At 40.1% G+C, this 22,704-nt stretch overlaps 2 protein-coding genes across 12 annotated transcripts; both read left to right on the plus strand.

Moving 5' to 3' along the window:
* The first annotated feature begins 418 nt into the window (after positions 1 to 418).
* Wnk (Wnk kinase) lies at positions 419 to 19,321 on the plus strand. Of its 11 annotated transcripts, none has more exons than XM_071700809.1 (21): positions 419 to 697; positions 2,380 to 2,923; positions 3,186 to 3,328; positions 4,549 to 4,810; positions 4,943 to 5,216; positions 5,310 to 6,472; positions 6,605 to 6,777; positions 6,868 to 7,246; positions 7,420 to 9,335; positions 9,403 to 9,631; positions 9,729 to 9,926; positions 10,289 to 10,363; positions 11,297 to 13,297; positions 13,379 to 13,605; positions 13,699 to 14,281; positions 14,370 to 14,723; positions 14,859 to 15,057; positions 15,170 to 15,258; positions 15,371 to 15,435; positions 15,604 to 15,761; positions 15,875 to 19,321. In XM_071700809.1, the coding sequence occupies exons 2-21, from the start codon at positions 2,690 to 2,692 to the stop codon at positions 16,543 to 16,545; spliced, it is 9,393 nt and encodes a 3,130-aa protein (XP_071556910.1). In that variant the 5' UTR covers positions 419 to 697; positions 2,380 to 2,689; the 3' UTR covers positions 16,546 to 19,321. The 11 variants fall into 11 exon arrangements, with proteins under 11 accessions (XP_071556910.1, XP_071556911.1, XP_071556901.1 ...); XM_071700810.1 differs by having other exon boundaries at positions 13,382 to 13,605; XM_071700800.1 differs by having other exon boundaries at positions 11,297 to 13,605.
* Positions 19,322 to 20,568: 1,247 nt separating this feature from the next.
* Slu7 (Pre-mRNA-splicing factor Slu7) lies at positions 20,569 to 22,618 on the plus strand. The gene has a single exon (XM_071700812.1). The coding sequence runs from the start codon at positions 20,729 to 20,731 to the stop codon at positions 22,460 to 22,462; it is 1,734 nt and encodes a 577-aa protein (XP_071556913.1). The 5' UTR covers positions 20,569 to 20,728; the 3' UTR covers positions 22,463 to 22,618.
* Positions 22,619 to 22,704: the final 86 nt, after the last annotated feature.

The following is a 22,704-nucleotide window of genomic DNA, read 5'->3' on the forward strand; positions in this document are numbered from 1 at the left end:
CCACGTCATTGGTCGTTTTCATCTTCGGGCTGTTCGGAAGTATAGGCTTGCTCGTAAGAGAAGCAAGATGCTTTCTAGCAAAAAACATCCTTGATTTATCAAATATGGTTCTTCTAAAATTTCCAAACTTTTCTAGCTCATGGGGTCTATCATGTATCTTTTCTTTTTCAGAAGCTGTGGCTCAAACTGACATTCGTACTATTTTATACGTAGAATTATTAATTGTTTTAATTGCTGTTACATATGTATGTACATATATGAGAAAAAAAGATTAGCGATTGTTCTGTCGATCAAAGTCGCTCATTTTGAATTGGACGGCTGATCTTTCGTGTCTTTCGCTAGTCGCCGTCGCGTCTACGTGAATTCGCTGTCCATGGCCGAGATGGTCTGCATCGGCACCACCTAGCATCGCGCGCACGAGACTCGACAGTCGACGACACGTCTCGGGGCAGTCGCCGCAGTCGGGGCAGTCGGGTGAGTCGGGCCTCCAGTGGTGAGTGGTGCCAGTCGCCAGGTCGCCAGACGGTAGAGTGCGGCAGAGTCAAGAGTGGTCAGACGGCCGAGCTACGTCGATTAGCGCGCACACTGCCGCTTTGCGCATAGCACCGTGAGAGTGCGTAGCGTTCAGTGGTGGAAGAGAAAAAAAAAAATGGTGGTTATTTGGGTGTAGTCGGGGCGAATTGTCTGCAACACAAATGTGAGTACCGGCTGGCTGAGGGATTTTAAACGGAGTGCCGTTACGTTGAGCGCAACCTGGCGCAACCGCGGGGCGCGGGTTGCCAGGAATGACCGTGGCCCGTGTCCGGTAGGAACGAAAATACGAGAGCGCTCAGCGCGGACGGGCGCTGATTCTCCCCCCGCATGAAAACCCGTGGCCGAAGTAGGTACTGGCTCCGCTCTCTCGTGCCATCTCTCTCTCGCTCCCTCTCTCGCTCTCTCTCGCACCTCCGCGTCACATGTATACGTCGCGCGGGCATCGTTGGCGAGATACATTATCAGTCAAAAATAACGGCGCGCCGCATGACGTGCCGCGGGGCGCCGCGGCCTCGGCCTCGGCGCTCGGCGCCACCTCGCCGCCGCCTCGCCGCCACCTCGCCCGCCCGACGGCCGACGGCACGTCGCCCTCGCGATTTGCGATACGATGCGCGCAAAACGTCGCGACGAGCGATATTTTTGGGATAGATGTCACATTATCTTCTCCGTCTCTCGCGCGTGCGGTGCTTTAACGCCACCGTGCGCCGTGCGCCGTGCGCCGTGCGCCGTGCGCCTCGCCGTTCGCCGTGCATGTGTAACGAACGGGTGTGCGTCGTTTGATTTGCGAGGCTCTGTGTGCGTGTTATGTGTGTGCGCGCGCGCGCGCCCGCGCGAGATCTCCCTCGACCGCCGTGTAAACGCGGCTTCCTTTGCCCCCCGTGGCCCCCGTGGCCCCCGTGTCAACGGGTCGCGCGCGCCGTTGGACTGTGTCGGTGTGTGACACGCGCACGTACGCGCGTATATACGCCTCCGTGCCGTGCATCTCTCTGTGTGCGCGCTGCGCGCGTGTTGGTGCGTGTCGAGACACCCTATATATTGTCATATTTTTCAAGCGGCGTATCCCCACGGTACTGACGGTACTTGACAACATTCTGCGACTTTAACGTCTCGCAGAAACGTGTCTCCGCGTGTCTCTTTGTTTGCGGCACGCTCGCGCGCGTGTATGTTTCACCGATCAAAACACCGAATTGCTCCTACGTCTCTGACGACTACGACTGTTCCCTTGATTGACGCGTTGATGCCGTTGATATAGTTTGATAGCAAATTGATTTGCGGCGATTCTCCGTTTAGGGTCCGTGCGTCTATTACGTGCATGTACCTCCGTCACTCTTGATTTATTGCTAAACGGGTAATGTTCGTAACTAGCGGTTAACAAATGTGTTTTGATGTCAGATGGAGATAATTAGAGACATATTCCCGTGTGAATTGACTCTCAGCATCGGCACTCGTATTTGACTTTTGTTAACTATTTTTTAATATATTTTCCAAGTATGCACCAAGTATCGTGAAGTAAACTGCAGATGAAAATAGTCTCTGCAATTAAGACAATAGTATTTGTTGGCGCGTTCCGATATTCACACTGTCAGTACTGAAAATCTATAGTTTACATCACGTATACTATAGATTTTCAGTACTGGCAGTCAATATTGGACAGCAGCCTAAATGTTACATATTTATTTACAACTTTCTATTAACAAGTCAATTTTTATTAAATTAAACTTATTTATTACACGGATTTCTATGATTACAACTTAGGATCTATGTTGTTGTTATCATAAAATAAAAATGTTAATTTATAATAGAATTTTCATGCAATAATTGGACGAAATTGTTTTCTGATTTCAGATCCTTTCAGTTTCTCCGGTTTCTCGGGTACTAGAAATTTGCTATCCAGCTCTCGGCAATTTGTATGGCGGGATACGTAGCCCAAGTCCAAAATGTTACAGATACGGATATTTTAAATCTCATAACAAAGACTGCTCGTTAAGAGATATATAGTCACGATTGGAAAAGTTTTAATTTGATTACATTGAGGAGGCGACGATAATATGAATCTTACTAATTTTACATCGGGGCGAAGCTGAGTGTAGAAGCGCAAGGGAAAAGGGAAAGTAATTTTGTGAAATAGGATCTTAAATAAAGTTGGTTATGTGCAATGCCGAGATGCTACAATGACAGCAAGACAGTGAGTTCAGTGAGCAACAACTGTAAGCACAGTACAGACGATATTATATTAACGCAATCGCATGCTTTCTCGATTGGAAGTCAATTGAACGTAGACGAAGATCCCTCGGTAGTTGAAAAATCACACAGACGGCTTCGGTGTGACCTAAGTCCTGTCCCAACAAGTACAAACTCCAATTTAAACATAAAGCTTCTTGGTTTAAAGGTAAGATTTTACGGTATACACGTATATCTTTACATATGTATATTTTTATAGTGTATTTTTCTATTGTTTACATTTTTACATCCTGATAAATTCTAAATAAGTTTTACGTTCTTAAACATTATGTTACGATATGTAAGATATGTTGCTTGAAATAGATTCCATGTCATTAAAAATTAGATTTAAAAAGTTCAATTAATTATTTAATATGAGAAATACAGATATAATTTTGAATAATTTCTTTATATTTTTTGTATTATTGTAGAGTGATAAAGGTACTCGTCAGGATCATCAGGTGAGCACTGGATCTGGGGGACACAGAGAAAAAAATAGGGAGACTAAAAAGAGAGCAGCTATAGGCAACGCAGTGCGTGGATTCTTCTCATCTGGCCACAGCAGGCAGGACAGGTATAATGATGTCTGTATCAAAAATCATGCTTCTTACATTGTCATTTGTTACACTTTATTATTCATTTATAAACTATTTTTTTTTTAATTGTAATCTATAAATCTCTTTTCTAACTAATTACGATAAATTTCTGTTTAATTTTTCTAAGTATTCTGCTTTACAAAATTATATTATTAATTGCGCATTTATGTAACTTTGTTACTATAGTAGACTCTTGATAATTCAAGGGGAAGAGTGGATATTAATCTTGTATGTACATATGTTTATGAAGACTGTGTAATCTCAAAATTGTTTTTTCTTTGTTTGATGTAGTACATCTGCAATGAATTACAAAATTTATTTTTTAGATGTAACGAGTAGAATGAATATTGATGATGTAAAGATATCATGATAAAATTGAAAAAATATAAATTAAAAGATGATTCATTTAATTTACATATAAATTAATATTTTTAATGCTATTATTCTGCAATTGAATTAAACTCTTCTGTTTCAATAATCGAGAGTACCTATACTTAATTATAATTACATAATAAGCTTGTTGTGCACCAATGTGACAAAAATGCTTTATACAAATAAGTAGTTTATATTAATAAATATATTACTAACTACGCAACATAGAAATATATATTATATACACATGTATATATAGCAGATTTAGAAATAACAAATATGATTTTTCTGTATTCTGCAACTCTTTGCTCTTCAAAATTTTTCTGTTAAAAAAAAGATATTCTTAAAAACAGAGATACACAGATATTAGATGACTCATCCATATAGAGTTATACTTTCTTTTGAAGAATTTTGTGCGTGTGTATGTGCATGTATGTGTGTTTAAATAAATAAGATGTGATTGAATAAATCACCTAAAATTCTGATAGAAAAAGTATGACATTTCATATAGATGTCATTTAATGTCTGATGTTACATATATGTATATATGTGTGTATGTGTGTAAACGCTTTTTTTATTCTACAATTAAAAAAATTAAATTCTATGGAAACAAGCTTCTCATTAATTTAAACATTTACTTATTATGTTACTTATTATGTTTTGACCTTTGAATTAATTTATATTTTTTTCCTAAGATCTTAGTAAAACAAATGTTGAAAAAATTAGATTGAAATGGGTATTTTTTGTCCTATATGAAATACTTGTGTGAAATAAAATAGATTCTGTCTGGTCTGTTTAATATAAAATGATCTTCGTGGAATTTCAGGTATGAGACAAATAGGCAACGTTCTTCAGGTGGAACTGGCGGAGGCTTGTCTAGTTTATGTCCCAAGCTGGTGGCCAGTGGAGGCACTGGCAGCCAAAGTGGCATTAGTTTGGCAGTGGGCCACTTAGCCTCTCAGGAAAGCGGAGGCCCTTGCGCAGTTGTAACGACCCAAAGGATCCACGCACACAATCACAAACGCCAAAGAAAGCTAGCTATTGTCACGCAGGCAGGTCCTAGTGCCAACACTACAGGTGATAGGAAGGTTAGTTAAATTGCATGTGCTAAATTAACACGGAAACGTCCAAACATTCATTGTATAACACGATTGAGAAATATCACTGTCATATACTTCAAATTGTCATTGTGATTTAATGTCATTTTGTGTTTTATGCAGGTATTATCCAATATAAGTCGTTCGGCTAGTATTTCCAAAAAGCAAATTCGAGCACAGCGACACGATCAGAGTACTGATTCTTTATCTATAACTAGCAACGGTCTGTCGACCAGTTCACCATCTTCTAAAAAGAAAGTACTATCTGCCTTGCGTATCTCTGATCGATCATCCACCCAAAGTGTGAATTCATCATCCTTAGATCATGAAAATGATCGTAGTTTCAGTGATGCTGAAGAAGCAATCGCAGCAACGGAGAATGCGTTTGCCACACCAGGTAAAATTTTCAAGATTAAAATAAAATTGTACAATATATAAGAGATAAATCTATTGAAATTTTATTATATATTTTATATATATATATGTATAGGTTCTAGTTCTACACCTTCTACACCAATTAGTAAAGTAAAATCAGCAAAATTCAGCAAAAATGAGGAAGCAAATGTGGCACGTGATATTCTTGCAGAACGTACCGATTCATCAAGGAACGCTGCAGATGTGCAACACGTGATTTTAAATGAGTTTGAACAAAGAAATGTTATGCCAATTTCACACGAATTTCATGCGGTTAATCAGGAAAGTATTATAAATGATAAGCAAAAATCATTGTTGAGCTCTACTCTCGGCGCCAGATCAATTAGTAATAACGACCAAAAAGTTCTGAAACATAAAAATACAAATTCTGGAGAGAAAATGATTGAACATCATAGTAGTAAAGACGTCGAATCAACTAACATAGAAAAAGATGTAAATGATACTATGATATCGACAGAGATAGAAATGAATTCCACAAACGATAATAGTGAAGGTAAACAAGCAAAAAGTAGAGAATCCGTAGGGTACACGGATAGTGGTGATAATGGTGCAGATAAAGAGACCACAGAACCTTTGAATACCGTAAGTAGCGATAAGAAGGAGGAGATATCGAGGGTCAAAAGTAACACAGGTTTAAGCGAAGAGGTAATTAAGAATTCGAGGTTTGTAACATCAAAGGTATTGGAAGAGATAACGGATGCCGACACCAAGACGGTGGATGTAGAGAAAGAGGTGGAGGAAGAAAGAGTTACGATATACGATGACGATGGCACCAGCATCAGCGACATAGTAGCAGCACAGGCGCTTCATGAATCGTTAAGTAAATTAGGCAAAGTTCCGCCGTTAGACACCGAGATGGGAGAGGTGCAGAATACAAATTTGCGAGACGAGACAGAAATAAGAGAGCATCCTGAAAAGGATATAGTTACGCAGGAGGAAACGGTGGAAGGTTTTATTGGTCCATTACTCGACGAAAACTTTAAGGCGGATGAAAAATTGTCGCAAAAAACAATGGCAATGGAAGAGGTGCAAAATTTATTAATGAAAGTTAAGGTGCAGACTGTCGAGGACGACGATGATGAGGAGAAAGCCGTCGGTATTTCACCGGATGGAAGATTTCTGAAATTTGAAGAGGAAATTGGTCGTGGCAGTTTCAAGACTGTTTATCGCGGGTTAGATACTCAAACTGGCGTAGCTGTAGCTTGGTGCGAGTTGCAGGTAAGATATCCTTTCAAATATGTACAATATGTCTATTAAGTGAGACAAGTATTTGAATATATTATTTTAAAATAATTAAAAATTGAAAATCTATTTAGATAATACATTTAAAATAACGCTTATTTTCTGTAGGAGAAAAAATTGAATAAAACAGAGAGATTGAGATTCAGGGAAGAGGCTGAAATGTTAAAAGGATTACAACATCCGAATATTGTAAGGTTTTATGATTATTGGGAAGTTACACTTACTCGTAGAAAATATATTGTACTAGTCACTGAACTTATGACATCGGGAACATTGAAAACGTAAGTTCTTTATTGTTTATGGAGTTAAGTTCTTTATTGTTTATAGAGTGTTATTGTAGTACATGTTTTTAACTGGCTGCATTACAACAGATATTTGAGGAGGTTCAAGAAGATTAATCCCAAAGTAGTAAAATCTTGGTGTCGGCAAATCTTGAAAGGCCTGAGCTTCCTTCACTCTAGGTCACCGCCCATTATTCATCGTGATTTGAAATGTGATAATATTTTTATCACGGGTACAACAGGAAGCGTGAAAATTGGCGATTTAGGTCTTGCAACATTGAAGAATCGTAGTTTTGCAAAAAGCGTTATCGGTACACCGGAATTTATGGCGCCTGAAATGTACGAGGAGCATTATGACGAGTCAGTCGACGTTTATGCCTTCGGAATGTGTATGCTCGAGATGGCTACTAGCGAGTATCCATATTCCGAATGTACAGGACCAGCACAAATATACAAACGCGTAGTATCGGTAAGCATGTATTACAACTTCAAACTTTTATGTCAATTAGAACAATTCTAGTTGTCTATGATATCGATATTTACGTACGAGGGATAATTATCTTTATAAATTTTATGAATATAATTTAACATATAATGAAGAGGAATGATATGATATTCTGAATAGCAATTTATATTACACAGGGTGTTAAACCACAGAGCTACGATAAAGTTGAAAATCCAGAGGTACGTGATATCATAGAAATGTGTATACGTCTGAAGAAAGAAGAACGACCGCTTGTTAAGGATTTACTTAATCACGAATTCTTCGCCGATGATGTTGGACTGAAATTAGAGATGGTATCGCGGGATTCGGCGGTTGCGGATATGGAGCTGTCGCGTGTTGAGTTTAGATTGCGTGTGCTGGATCCTAAGAAGCGCAGCAACAAACACAAGGAAAACGAGGCGATACAATTTGACTTTGACATACAGACTGATAACGCGGAAGAGGTAGCTTTAGAGATGGCGAAATCTAGCCTGATATTAGAGGAAGATGCTAAAGCAGTGGCTAAGATGTTGAAATCGCAAATTACCACTCTATTGCGAGAACGAGAGGAACGTAAAGCCAAAGAAGAGAAGGAACGCTTGGACAGGGAAACTGCCGCCACAGCCACAGAAGTCACAGCAGCTAATGCTGCAAACGCCGAGAACTTGCTACAGCAGCAACTGCTTCTTCAACAAATGCAATTGCAGCAGCAGCAGCAGCAACAACAGCAACAGCAACAGCAACAACAAATTCAATCTAATATTAATATGCAAATGCAAAATCCAGTCCCGATGCAATTGCAACAAACTCAAATGCCCATTCAACAACAGCAACTACAATCGACCGCTCAACAAGCTCAACAGCATAATTTACAAGCGCAGCAGGTTCAGATGGTCCAGCAACAACCGATTATCCAACAGCAAACGTCGGTCGTGCAGTCCCAACAAGCACAACAAATGCAGTATCAACAGCAAATACAGCAGCAGTATCAACAGCAACAACAGCAACAGTATCCTCAACATGTTCCGCAGAGCTTGAACGCGAATTCTCCGCAATGTTCGACTCCGCAAAACGTTCAGGCTCAACCTCAATTTCCACAGGTGCCGCAGCAGATGCAACAACAGCAGCAGCAGCATGTTCAGCAGCTACAGCAACAGCAATATATACAGTTGAATCAGATGAGTGTTCCACAACAAATTCCTCATCAGATACAGCAACAGATGCAGCCTCAAATGCAGATGTTGTCCCAACAGCAGCAGCACATGCATCAACAGCTTCAACAACACGCGCAGCAACAGCAATACGCGACGCAACCGCAACTTCAGCATGTTCAGCAGTTACATCAACAACATACCGTTGGTTCGCCGCCTGTTCAGAATCAGCAATACTATCAGCAGAACGCTACTGGTTCCTCGGGATACGTATCAGCGGGTTCTTTGTATCAGCAAACCATGCCGCAACAAATATTTCACACATATACCACGTCTACTAATCCCTCTGGTCACGTAGAAATTTTATCGTCCACTCAAACTGCGACGCAGATTTACTCTCACACGAGTTTACCCGCGGGCGCGATGCCCGCATCCTCACAGTCGCAATACATCCCATCGACAGGTCAAGTTCAAACATCTATACCATCGGGCATAAGTGTCAATAATACGTCGGCTGTGACTCATATGCAAAATGTCCCGACCTCGACGATCCCCAATATACAAAGCGCGCCCGCTTTGCTCGGCAATACCGGCCCACAGCCTCAGTCTCAACAAAATATTCTCGTGCAAATGCAGTATTCGCAAAGCGCGAATGTCATGCCCAATTCTATTTCGATAACGCCCAATATAGCGAACGTCTCAGCGCAATCATCCACTAATCTGCAGCAGCAACATCAACATTTTCTTTCGAATACGGATCAATGTCCCACGACTGATAGGTCTTCCCTGATAAAACAAGATACAATGGATTCAGTGCTGTCTCTGCCACCAGATCTACCAATTAATTTACAGCAAGATCAAATTGCTACACCTGCTCCAGTCACAACGGGCGTTGCACAGCAGAGTGTAGCGTCAAACGATGGGTAAGACAAGATAGAATAAAGACGAGTAAAAACAATTGTAAACTTAATTCAATATTTTATTTTTTAGAGTCACGCCAGAAAATTCCGAAAGCGTTCCCGCTTCCGAGAGAAGCCGGATAAAACGTACAGGAACTAAACGTAAGAAGCCGGGCATTAAATTAACAGTCTTGTCTGTCAGTAGTGGCGAAGGACAATCAATGACTGTCGAGTGCCAGTTAGATACGAGTAAACAAAAGACTGTTACCTTTAAATTTGATCGAGACGATATGGTACCTACAGACATTGCCAATAATTTGGTAAGGATATATTTTGACATCTGATTTACTTAATTATATATTGCCTTTTGTCTCACATCATTTTTTCTTTTTCTTCTCTCTCTTTCAATGTATCCAGGTTGCTGAAAATCTATTGCCGCAATCTCAATGCGAGACGTTCGTAGAATTAATCGAAGACATTGTCAAACAATTGCGGTTGGATCCTACGCGAGCCCTACCTTTGGTAGCACATGGTCCACCTGATCAATCTGCCGGTGGAAGCCCGGTTACAAGTCGACGTCCTAGGGATCGCGACCACAGTCTCGATACAGCTAAGGTATAACTTTTGTAGCTATTAAAGAATAAGCTAGACATTAATGTCATCGTCAAAGATGCAGTGTGTGTGATGTAAATGATATTTACATCATATTTTGTAAAATTTTCGCGATTACTTTCTTTATCATCGCGTGAAATTTTTATGTGCTCTTTAAACATACAGATGCGTCCAAGACAATGATTCGCATAAGTAATGTGGTCATTTTCTCCTCAAATGGACCAATTTGCATTTCCATTTAAAATCGAAATATAATCCAGGGCAGTAATATTAAAATAGCATAGGGGACTTTGTGTGGAACATAAATTTTCAATATAGAATCAAGGGTATGCATATATAATTGGTGTGTATGGTTTTGGACGCAGCAGGTGAGACATGGCTCGCTAACACGTCAAAGCAGCCACCGATCGTCGTACAAAGTCCACCGTAGACACCGTTCGGTGAGTTCATCGATCCCACCGTCCCTTCTCCTGTTTCTCCTACATTTCAGAGTTATATTCGTGGACGCTTATGCATTTCATTTTTGTTACACTTGCAACCAATTATGCCCAGACTCGGACACTTGTTAGGCCATTATAATTTTGTCTTGTTATAGGTTCACATTATGTATGCAGAAATCTAAGAAAGTTTCGAGATTTAAAAAAGTTTTTATTTTTTACGGTAACACACTGATTTCTTTCATAACACAGAAAGAAACGAGTACTAGACGCGTGATTTCGATGAAACTATGACCGGGAAATTGATTTTCGTGTTTGGAAATTTTTTGAAAATGTCAGAACTTTCTTGGGATTGATTTACATTATATTTTTTACACCTTTTTTTCGCAGATTATCTTACATCATTACAGTATATGTACAACGTATATGTACAAAGCAATCACGTATACGCATATTATAATATTATTTTGTGTGCTGTATTCATCGAATGTATTGATTTATATATTGAAAAATAATTCTGCGTATTTTTATTTTATGAAAACCTATTATTTTTTACGACAGTCTTGATTAGAAACATTTTATAAATATTGCAATAATCGTTATGTTCTCGTACATAAGAACATATTTTGCATCATATTTTAAATATTGCACTATAATAAAATTTGGTAAACTGTTATTTCTATTGTGTAAATAAAAGAGCAAAGATGTTCTTACAATGCATATTTTTATAAAATTATTTCTTCATGAATGTCTTTAAAATACTTTTTTTAAATAAGAAATTTGATAATAATGTAAGATATATCTTGGAAGTTTATGATGCAGAATTGTTAATATGTTTATTAAATATATTGGATATATACACACAGGTCATTGTTTATTATATATTTATCTACTACCAAGTATTTGAAATAATAATGAATATTTTATCCATTTCAGAGAGACGAAACTTCAAATACTTCTACTCCAACGAAATTGTTGCCGATCGATCAGATTATTTCTCATATTGCCAATACCAGTTTGGAGAAGCAGCAAGTCGCTCAGACTCCTGATAGTCAAGCCGGTGCCGAAAATACGTCAGCCGAAGCTTCCAGGAGGTCATCCACATCTACACAAAATACCGACACTTTAACACCTACAAATATACCGAGTGACCCGACGGATAATCAAGAAACTATCGTTTCTGCAACGTCCGCGGAAACAGTTGTCGAAGCACAGCATAATATTCAGGATGATGCTAGTAATTCGGCCTTTAAATCTTATCAAACGACTACAACGCACGCTCAGACTCAAATACAGGATACAATAGTGAGCGCAAGTCATGCAAGTGAGGCATCGAAAGAATCTCAAGAACAGCAAGATGGAGTAGATGCAAATAAGGAATCTGGAATAACTAAAGAGATAAATGCGCCCGACGTTGCTGCAGAGATATCGACTTTAACGGTACCGACGCCAATGCGCAAAGTTTCTCGCTTCTTAGTTAGTCCTGTGATCGAACAAAAAAATATCGCACTTGAAGGGGAATCTTCTGCCGGTGAAAGCACAGATCGTACAAATATCGCAATGTCGCAGTCAGCATCGCAATCTGTCGCACCTGTTACGAACGCGGAGTTTATATTGAAAAATGAGGAACAAATGAACCACACGGAGGCAAATGTTTTAGAAATTCAGAGTGCAACGACGCACGAACTAACTAGCAATAACGAAACAATAGTTCAGAATATTCCGTATGCCATAGAACAGACAGACAGCACGCAACAAATCTTACAGCCGGGACAACAGTCGATCGGACTGCAGCAGAGCATTATTCAAATGCAAACTCTGCAACAAGTAACGGGACACGTGCAACAAACCACGACTATCGGACAGTCGAACCAGCATACCATAATCGTCCAGGGATCTACGATAACGTCGCAACAAATACCTCAAGCTAGTATGCAGCATTTTGTGCCGGTTAATTCGCAGGAGTTGCAGCCTCAACCGCTCCATTCGAATGGAATAGTCCAAACACAGGCGCAGTATCCAAATCAAGCGATGATACAACCCAATGTTGTAATGCAACCACCACAGCAGCAAATTCCTATACAGCAAGGCATAATGCAGATGCACGTACAAGCGGAACAGATGCAGGTCCAGCGTCCGGTGGTTCAGCAATTCATCCCGCAACAGATGCAGCCTCCGACGCAGCAGTATGTGATGCTATCGGGCCATATGCAACCGGTACAATCAACGATTATGGACGATCGAAATCGTAGAGTGTCGAGTTTATCCACAGACTCTCAAATTTTGGAATCGTCCGGCATAGCCGAGGAAAAGAGGCAAGGCGTGAACACAACTAATATACCTGTAACACATATGCAACACATACAAGTTGTTTCGCAAGACATCCCCGGTACAATGCCGTTGCCGCAAAGCGCTATAGAAACCACTCAATCTCATCAAAACGTGCAACATGTTCCGGGAACCATGCCTCCATCCATGCCGGTACCTGCTTCTGTACATCCGGTTGCTGCCGCAGACATTTCCACACCTAAAGTCCCCGTTAAAACGAAAGAGATGTCCTCGACGCTTCCAGATCTCGCGCAAAATTTAGCAAATATACTTTCCAATCCGAAATCCAAATCTGCCACGCCTCATCCTTTGACCAGCCACGAACCAGCTGCTGTTCCTAACGTTGCCGCTTCCGCATCGGTCGACTACAAACCTGTGCAATCCGAACAGTATTTTCAGCCAATACAACCGGAGGCGAGTCAACTGCAAATTCAACCGCCTATTCAACACAATTATCAAGGGCAGATCGTGCATCAGGGATATCAGGGACAGCAGAACTTTCAGCAAGCGTTTCAAAATCAGCAGGTGCTTCACCAGAATCAAGTGCAGCCGATACCACAGTCGGTTCCGTTAACAATCCCTCAACAGATTGACGCGCAGTCACAGATGGTGCAGTCCATTCTTCAGAGTGTATCGACTCAATCGACCGCTCAAGGAAATTGGATCGTGACTAATCAAACTCCTTTACAGCAGCCGATACGACATGTACAACCAAATCAGCTGCAGCCGCTGCCAAATCAATTGCAGTTACAACAAATTCCTTTGCAGCCGCAAATGCATCAGCAGATCATGCAAGACCAACAACACAGTGAATCTCCCGCCATATTAGATCAATCACACTTACATTTAAAGCTTCCGGAACAGCATTTGGCCAAATCTTCGGAAATTGAGAATCTGGAATCTTCGAGTTCAAATTGGTATGTACATTTATCGATTCAATTCGATAGCAACAATACAGAAGAAAAACGACACGAAATATGAAACGCTTTATATAACTTGTCTTTTTAAAGTTTACTTCATCATTTCAGTATACGCCGTGCTAGTTCCGATTGCCAGTTACTTACATCCGAAAATGAGAATTCCAGTCACGATGTGACGCCTGAGCACACTCTTGTTGAATCCATCGATTCTACATCGATTCTGCAACAACAGTTGTCGCAATCACAGCAGCAGCAACAGCAACAGCAACACCGCAAACTCAGTCAACAGAATTCGTTGGACAAAATGTCGGATATAAACTGCGTCGGTACTGTTGGAGGTGGTGCAGGACCGCAAACTATAGCTGACTTACATCAGAAACTTGTACAATTGACAAGTCAGCCGTCGGAATCGCTGAACGTTGGTACACCACCTATAAGCTATCCTGCCACACCTCATAATAATCAGGTGGTTGGTGGATACGACGCGTATATGCATTCTTTGCAACAGAAACTATATAATATTGGCGTGCCAGTTTCGTCTGCGAATGCCGCATGTCCGTTATCTCCTCAAACAACAATACATTCCTCAACTATTCTCACCGATACGCAAGCCGACACGACTATCGAGGGTTCCACTATAACGCAAGACAGTTCTGGTGCACTTTCACAAACTGTAAGTCTTTTTATGGTGTATTATACTTGATATACGCAATTGGTGATTCTCGTTGTCCCAAAAGTATCCGTATAAAATTTCTTTTCAGAATGTGGAATGTTCCCTTGACAGTCCAACACCAGGAGCTCCTGCAGGGTCCGAAAATATGAGCCCGAGCAAAGAAAATGTAAAGATGCGAGCTCAAAGGCCGGGATCCCGTTTACAAGAACTGGAGCAGGAATTGGCTAAGATTCATCACAGAGGATCGGTTTTCTCAGCAGCTCCGAATCAACCATTAACACCGCCTACATCTGTACAAACGCAACAATCTGTGCAAAATTTGTTGACGACTGCCCAGCCAGTGTCAGTGGTACCTGTGGCTACTGTCACTCCTAATATCGCGACACCACGGTCTGGTACGAATACTCCAATTCAGGCAGAACTCCAAGACGCTACTAATGAGGTAATGTCTATTTTCTGCAATGTTTTGCGTTTGGTGTCACACTTTTTGCTTTCTAAAATATAGCAAAGTTATGATAGAAATTATTTTATAATACGTCTGCTTTTTTTAAATAATGTTGAAACATTAATTTTACAGAAGGCGAATCCTACTCAACCTATTAGAAAAATATCAAGATTTGTGGTTTCTAAAGTTGCGGGTCCGCCTACTCATGGCAATGCTGCTGTTAATCAACAACAGGTTGTTGATGCTGCAAGGTCTCAATTACAACAAACGGAAGAATTAAAAATTTTAGAACGGCAAAATATTCTTTCCCATCATACAGATGATCTACATGGTTAGAGATTTTATTTAAACGACGAAAAAGCAAAAACTAAATAAATATAATAATAAATATATAAGAACCTCTTTGTGTATAGAGATATATGACATATATTTACTAATTATAGGTGTATCTGCACAAATACTTCATAGTCGAGAGAATTCTGTTCCGCCAACTGTACAGGCAATTCATGGTACTAATATTTCAAATATTGAAGTAAGTTTTATAGCTTTATTATTATTGTCAAATAAAAATATAAGAATTATGAAATTAATTATAATAAAAATAAGGCAATCAGATGGTAATAATTTATTATCTGACATTACAGCCTGAAAAAGAAGAGAGATTTGTAGCTCTTACACCGAGTGAAGAATACCAATTACTTATAAAAAGGTAAAAATATTTAGATCGTGACATTTAAATTTATTCTTTTATTTAACAGAACGTATGCAAAGATACATCTAAAATTTCGAAAGCTAGGAAGATAAAGATAAATTATAGATATTAATTCACGATTTGCTTACTTTTTAAAAAATATAGAACAATTTTTATTATATACAGACAAACTTCGGAACTAGAAACATTGCAAAGAAGACACAGGGAAGAGTTGGAACGTTTCCAACAACAACAACTACAATTGCTTATACAGCAACAAGCAAGCGCGCTTCATCATCAGCATCATCCGTTGCTTTATCATACGGTTGCAACAAATATTTCCGGTCAGTAATTAATTTCGTTAAAATCATTCATTATGTATATATATATATATATACACGTATTCTTATTTGTACAATGCATATTGTAATTGATGTGTCACTTTGTTATTTGACAGGACCTAGAATTCCAGGAACGGAGGACTATCTGATGTTTGGTACAGCGCCGCAGACTCCCCTGCAGAAAGGGCCGAACAACTATCCGGACACGGATGAGACTTTACGGCTGGCCATGCAGAAATTGAAGCAGACTCCACTGCAGCTTCAACCGCAGCAGGCATCGGCTGGAATACCGCATGCTTATGTTATTCCAATTCCAGTAGTGCCTTCTGAAAATATGCAAAGTGTAGTTTCTCAGCAAAGTAATAACTGCTCGAATGATATATCCGAGAGTATTGATACGACGCACAGCACGGCGGTTGGAAATCCGACGCAGTACCAATTCGCTCCTATATTATCAGAAGGAACGAATATCCCGTCGACAACTGGACCGTTATCCGCGCCCGCGCCCTTATCGATACCCGGCGCGACAAGCGCCTACATACAGTATCACGAGGGCCAGCCGCTACCGAATTTTCAGACTTTCAGCTGCACACCTCACGGCGGTTTCTTTTTGCCAGCTGGCTACCGGCTGATATATACGCCGCCCACGACTCAATCTCAGCCGGCGACACCTGCCACGTCTCATGTGACAAGTTCTTCGCGTGACGATACGCCTCCGACGGCGGAGCCGCACCACTCGACCACCGTCGAAAACTCAACGATTCCTCCTTCGCATTCGGATCAATAACGCAACATTCGGCTCACACGCTTCTATATTTTTCGGTCAATCTGCGTTCGTTCTTAGTTTAACGCGTTAGTTTAACTCAGTACTGTTTATAGTGCAGAGTTTTGCATCGTTATCGTCACGAATGTAACCCGAATATATAATTTGCTGTGAAATGCGCGCGCCATTGCTAGACATTATTATAAAGGTGCGAAGACGGATCGAAAAAATAAAAAAATAAAAGAACATGAGTGGAACTATATGTAATGTTTTTCGATGTACGACGCACTTGCGTATATTAAACAAAATATCAAATATTCTCGCTATCTGAGCGTGTGCATGATATTATTACGATATGTGCCTCGCAGCGGAAGTAAAGCGGAAATAATATGGGAAGATACTGCGAAGAAGCGATATATGTATATATATATATATATATATATCGCTTTTTCGCTTATATATATATATATATATATATATATATATATATATAAATTTTCCGAATGCAACGCAGGAACTTGAGATAGAGGCCTTTACATGTACTGTGCTTCGATGCGTTAAAAACAAAAAAAGAAGAAAAAAAGAAAACTCTTCCTTCGCTGAGACCTCTAAGGGATTCTACTATTGACCCGACTCCTTTAGTAGCACAGCTCACATTAGTACAGGCCTCCGCTAGTCTTACGATCGAAATGGCATATGGCCATTCTGCTCGGTATATGTGTATAACTGTTACTGTATGCTGGATGTGTCGAGAAAGAGTGATAGGGACAAGGGGCAAGGGGCAAAAAGAAATGGGGGAGAGATAGAATGAAAAGGGAGTGTGTGTATAGCTTTATGCGAGTATGTATGCGCGAACGCGTATGTATGCGTATAATTGTGCGGGTATGTGTGTGTTGGAGACGAAAAAAAATAGGCAGAGAGAAATATGATTAATATAGTCACTGTTATGCTTTAATGTATTTCTAGCGATTTTGCCTATTTCAATTAAAGAAAAAAAGTCATGTGTTACTAGTTAGCAAACCCATGTATCTCGTTTACTATATTGAGGATTATTATATCTTCTTTTAAAGCTGGTAGTAGCCGTTTTATCTACCGTTGTTTATTTTGATATATATATGATGTAACTGAGATAAATTGCCCGATGCCATCTGTAGACCATTGACAAATGCGTGTTGACAGTCCGACTATTATCTTTTTAATCAATCTAAGATGTACTACTGTCAACATACTGGAGCCACGTATTAAAAATTTCCTTTCTAGTTCTTGGTAATCTGTGACACATCATTTCAGGTAGCGAAACATTCAATTACAGTTTTAATTCGATTACAATGCGACGACTGCTCACTGCTGAATATATTATACACACCTTACCAACAGATCGTTATCGTTAGTTTTTTAAATCGGATTTTATAGATTTTTCGTTTCCATTAATATTATTTAATGATACCGAAAATTGTTTATGTAATTATCGTATGATTGGATGTCAGGATTGTTGCTGCAACCGTCATTAAAAGGGAAGTGTTTTAAATTATTCGTTCTGACACGTGACTCTCGAGGCTACCCTGAACTTGGTGATTTCTGTGCTGAGATTAAACTTTTTTTAAGTATAAGACTTCTTTTTGGTGCTTTTATGTCACAATATTAAAATCACATTAAAATCTGTTGAAATGTTCCCAAAATAGCAATAGTTTATTATATATATCTATATATGTATATTACATGGATTGAGATTAAATTAGGTCTTTATACGATTATTATCCGAGATGACAAATCTAATCGTCATCATTGAATACCGTGTATGAGTTTAGTGGACATTGATTTTAACCGAGTCGGCTTAAATTTCTTCGGTAACTCATTCGTAAATGGCTACGTACCTTCTCTCTTTTCGAATATCGGTGTTGCATTACGTCTAGCAAATCTCAATTGTGTAATTTGATATGAGAAATGGCTGTTTATTATGTCAAATTTCGTTGACATCTAAGAAACGGATAGAAGCAAGTAGTTAATAAACGGAGCTTTATTTGTAAAGAATGACAAATTTCGCGAGTATTCTTTAGTCACGGAAATATCAAATTATCAGGCCAAGATCTCTTGTCCTTTCTCATATTCTATTCGTCTGAGCTTCTTCTTTTTTAAAATAGGACATCTTGTTCACCGGGCTTTTCTTCGGGCAGCCAATGTGATTCGTTCCTAATTCCAGGACTTGAATTTCCTAGGAGATCGAATGTCCATCGGGTCTTCTTCCGGCGATCAACGTGGTTCGTTTTTGCATTGCATCAATAATTATATTCTACTTACTGGGAATAATACACATTTTATTATATGTATATAAAATTAAGAGTTTACTTCCAGAATTGTATTGCAACGAAAGAGAATGTGAGATTTCAAGCGGAGGGTATGATTGTTAAGTGATTTCCACACAAACGCTAAGAAACAAATTATAAAAAATATAATCTTGAATAATTTTAATATGCATTAAAATAATTTGAAAATACAATTCGAATAAGTATACTGACTATCGATATTTTGTTTCAAATGTTTTATTTTTTCAAGGGATTTGTTTGAAGATATTATCCCACGTAAATAAAAACATTAATGAATTAATTTTAGTTATCAAAAACAGTTATCAATACCATGATTAAAACAAAGGTTTCAATAATATATCTCTGTACCTCGTACAATATTGTAAAACAGGCTGAAGCTTTACTTTATCAAACGACCTTCATCAAAAGACGTTAAATGTAAAAATTACTATACGATAAGACTTAACAGAGAGAAATAAATAAACGTATGATACAGACTACTTGTCTTCTTCCACCATGCTCAATATCATCAAACTTCTTAGTACTGGAATAATAATGAAAATGCTATTTATTACTCACGTTCTTTATTACATTATAGAGATATATTAGACATTACATACAAATACATCAATACATCATTATAATGTATTTCAAATATTGTCTAATCTTTTTAAAAACTGTCTTTGTATATACAAAAAACCTTAAATTGTGCTTGTTAGCCGTCATCTTCCTCAATAGGTCAGATCTCTTTTATACTGTAATTATAATAAGACAATATTATTGTCTATAACCAAAATATTTTTAAATATTATCTTACAAGTATTATATTTTATGTAGATAATGAAAGAATTACGTTATTGCATTAACACTAATTATAACAAATACTAATATTAATAACAAACATATAAGATGGGCCAAATAACAGATTAATATCCCAAGAACTATTAAATAAAAATTAACGATTCAGACGGTGATTCTCATGTTACAAACAGCGTTTTAAATATATTACAATCGAATGTCGAAAATCTTCGTAGGGAGGGAAAATATTAAAAAAATTCAAACATTCTATCCTGGATGTCAAAAGTCAAAATGTTATACTTACCGTTGGATATGTTTAAGACGATTGCGAAGCATTGCGAAGCATCACAGAGATTCAAAGTGGTTTCGCCTCCTCGCATAAGCCCCCATGCAGGCGAAGAATCCGACAATCGCGATGGTCAATCCTAAGATCAACGCCAGAGTGTCACCGAAGTCGAAATTGTTGGAAGCCATTGCGACATCGAAAATGCCGAAAACGACGAATAGAAAATAGAACCACATTTTTCTCGCAGAAGACGATATAACGATGCGGAAGTACCAAGTACGTGATATTAATTACAAGATTGACAACTCTTGTATGTATATGTACTTGTCTTCTTGCACTGTCGTTCGTGCGTCGCGTACGATTATAATTTAATATAATTCGATGTCTTTTTCCATGTCGTTGTCGTACACCAAGTCGCACGTTAACTCATGTCCGCCCGTTGATAAATACTGGTGACAATTGGTGACGATCTGACAATTACGTCTTATATGGCATTTTGTAAACACAAAAATGGCGGTATAGAGGTTAGGGCAACAACATGTCGTAGTCACATGTGCGATAATAGCCAATCAGCAATGAAGGATCTACCGCCATTGCTGCGCGCTGAGTGGTGCAATTCTGGTAATTTACTAGATCGCGTGCATCACGTGCGACTGTTGTCAGCAGTGGTGGTGTCAGCCGTGTCAGCAGAGCGGAAGTAACCTCAAAAGCAATTTCGATATCGATACAGATTCAGATGTAAACACTGTCAATAGCGTCAATAGACGTCGAGCAGTCGAGTAAACGCTGTCCTCTGAAAAGTAAGCAGAGTTGTGGTAGAATGGCCAATTCGTCGGCAAACGTAACCGTGTCGAGCATCTTGAAGAACAAGAGCTCGTTCGACGATGAGCCGCGGAAGAAGAGCAGGGAGGACTGGCGAAAGGCGAAGGAGCTCGAGGAGGCGAGGAAGGCTGGCACGGCCCCCGCGGCCGTCGACGAGGAGGGTAAAGACATCAATCCGCACATCCCGCAGTATATCAGCGCGACACCGTGGTACTTTGGCTCTCAGGGTCCCACCCTGAAGCACCAGAGACCGCAGCCCGAGAAACAGAGGGAGTTCAGCACGATAGACGCGTGGTACAATCGCGGGGTCGATGCCTCGCTAACGGCCGTCAAGTATCGCAAGGGCGCCTGCGAGAATTGTGGCGCGATGACTCACAAGAGGAAGGACTGTATGGAGAGGCCGCGCAAGGTCGGCGCCAAGTACACCAATTCGAAGATAGCACCGGACGAGTTCAGCCAGCCCGACCTGTCGATGGACTACGACGGCAAGAGGGACAGGTGGGCCGGTTACGATCCTTCCGAGCACAGAGCGATCGTCGAGGAGTACCAGAAAATAGAGGAGGCCAAGAGGCAGATGCGCGCCGAGAAGCTCAACGCCGAGGAGGAGAACGACGAGCAGGACTCGGACAAGGACGAGGATAAATATGTCGACGAAGTGGACATGCCTGGGACGAAGGTCGACTCCAAGCAGCGCATCACCGTCAGAAATCTCCGGATTCGGGAGGACACCGCCAAGTATCTGCGCAATCTCGATCCAAACTCGGCGTATTACGATCCAAAGACCAGATCTATGCGAGATAATCCTTACGCCGGTACGGAACGCGAGGTGGATTTCAAAGGCGAGAACTCCGCGCGATTCTCGGGAGACACGCAGCAACACGCCAATGCGCAATTGTTCGCTTGGGACGCGCACGAGAAAGGAGTCGACGTACATTTGTTGGCCGAGCCTACGAAACTTGAGTTACTGAAGCAGGAGTACGACAAGAAACGCGACGAGCTCAAGGACAAGGCGCGCGACAGCGTGATCGAGCGTTACGGAGGTGAAGAGCATCTCCAAGCGCCACCAAAGCCCCTGTTACTCGCGCAGACTGAGCACTATGTTGAATATTCGAGGTACGGCAAAATAATTAAGGGACAGGATAGACAGGTGATACGATCTAAATATGAAGAGGACATTTATCCAAATAATCACACGTCAATCTGGGGTTCCTACTGGCAAGATGGAAAGTGGGCTTACAAGTGCTGTTACTCCTTCATTAAAAATTCATATTGTACCGGAGAGTCAGGGAAGAAAGCGGCGGAGGCAGTGAGCCACGGTCGCCACGGTATACCAGATAACGTTCCATCTGAACCGGAAGAAACGAACGATAAACCGGATACAGTCGAGGACAATCGTACTTCCAGCAGCGAATCCCCGTCCGAGGATGAGGATACAAGAGACAAAACGGAAAAGCAGAGTAGAGCGGCTAAACGGAAATTGAAGAAACAGAAACGGAAGGAAAACCGCAGAAATAAAAAACGAAATAACGCGGAGCAAGATGAGGACAAACTGAAGGAAGCGCTGAGGAAGGAGGAGGAAAATGCGAAGCGAGCGGACAGAATATTGCAGATAGATGAGAGGAAACGTCCGTACAACAGCATGTACGAGGCGAAGGAATTGTCAGCTGAGGAGATAGAAGCCTATCAAATGAAACGCAAACGCGACGAGGACCCAATGGCCCATTTTCTTTAAGAGTGATTACTAACTTGCTCTTACAATACGAGCTCAAATTGATATTGTACATAATGTATAAAGTCTGCAATATTATTTATCGTGTATCATTCTATGCAAGTACTAAAATGCGTGGTACTTTTATGACATTAATTATATGTTGGTTCAACCGGTTAATTTCTACTTGTATAATTCATTGTCCCTAATCTAATCTTTCCATGTTCCAATCTTTCTCGAATAGTAAGAAGTTGATGATTCTTCTA

This window comes from Temnothorax nylanderi, unplaced genomic scaffold (assembly GCF_030848795.1).
Source record: "Temnothorax nylanderi isolate EJ_2023f unplaced genomic scaffold, tnyl_v1.0 TNYL_tig0023_pilon, whole genome shotgun sequence".
Taxonomy (NCBI): Eukaryota; Metazoa; Arthropoda; class Insecta; order Hymenoptera; family Formicidae; genus Temnothorax; species Temnothorax nylanderi.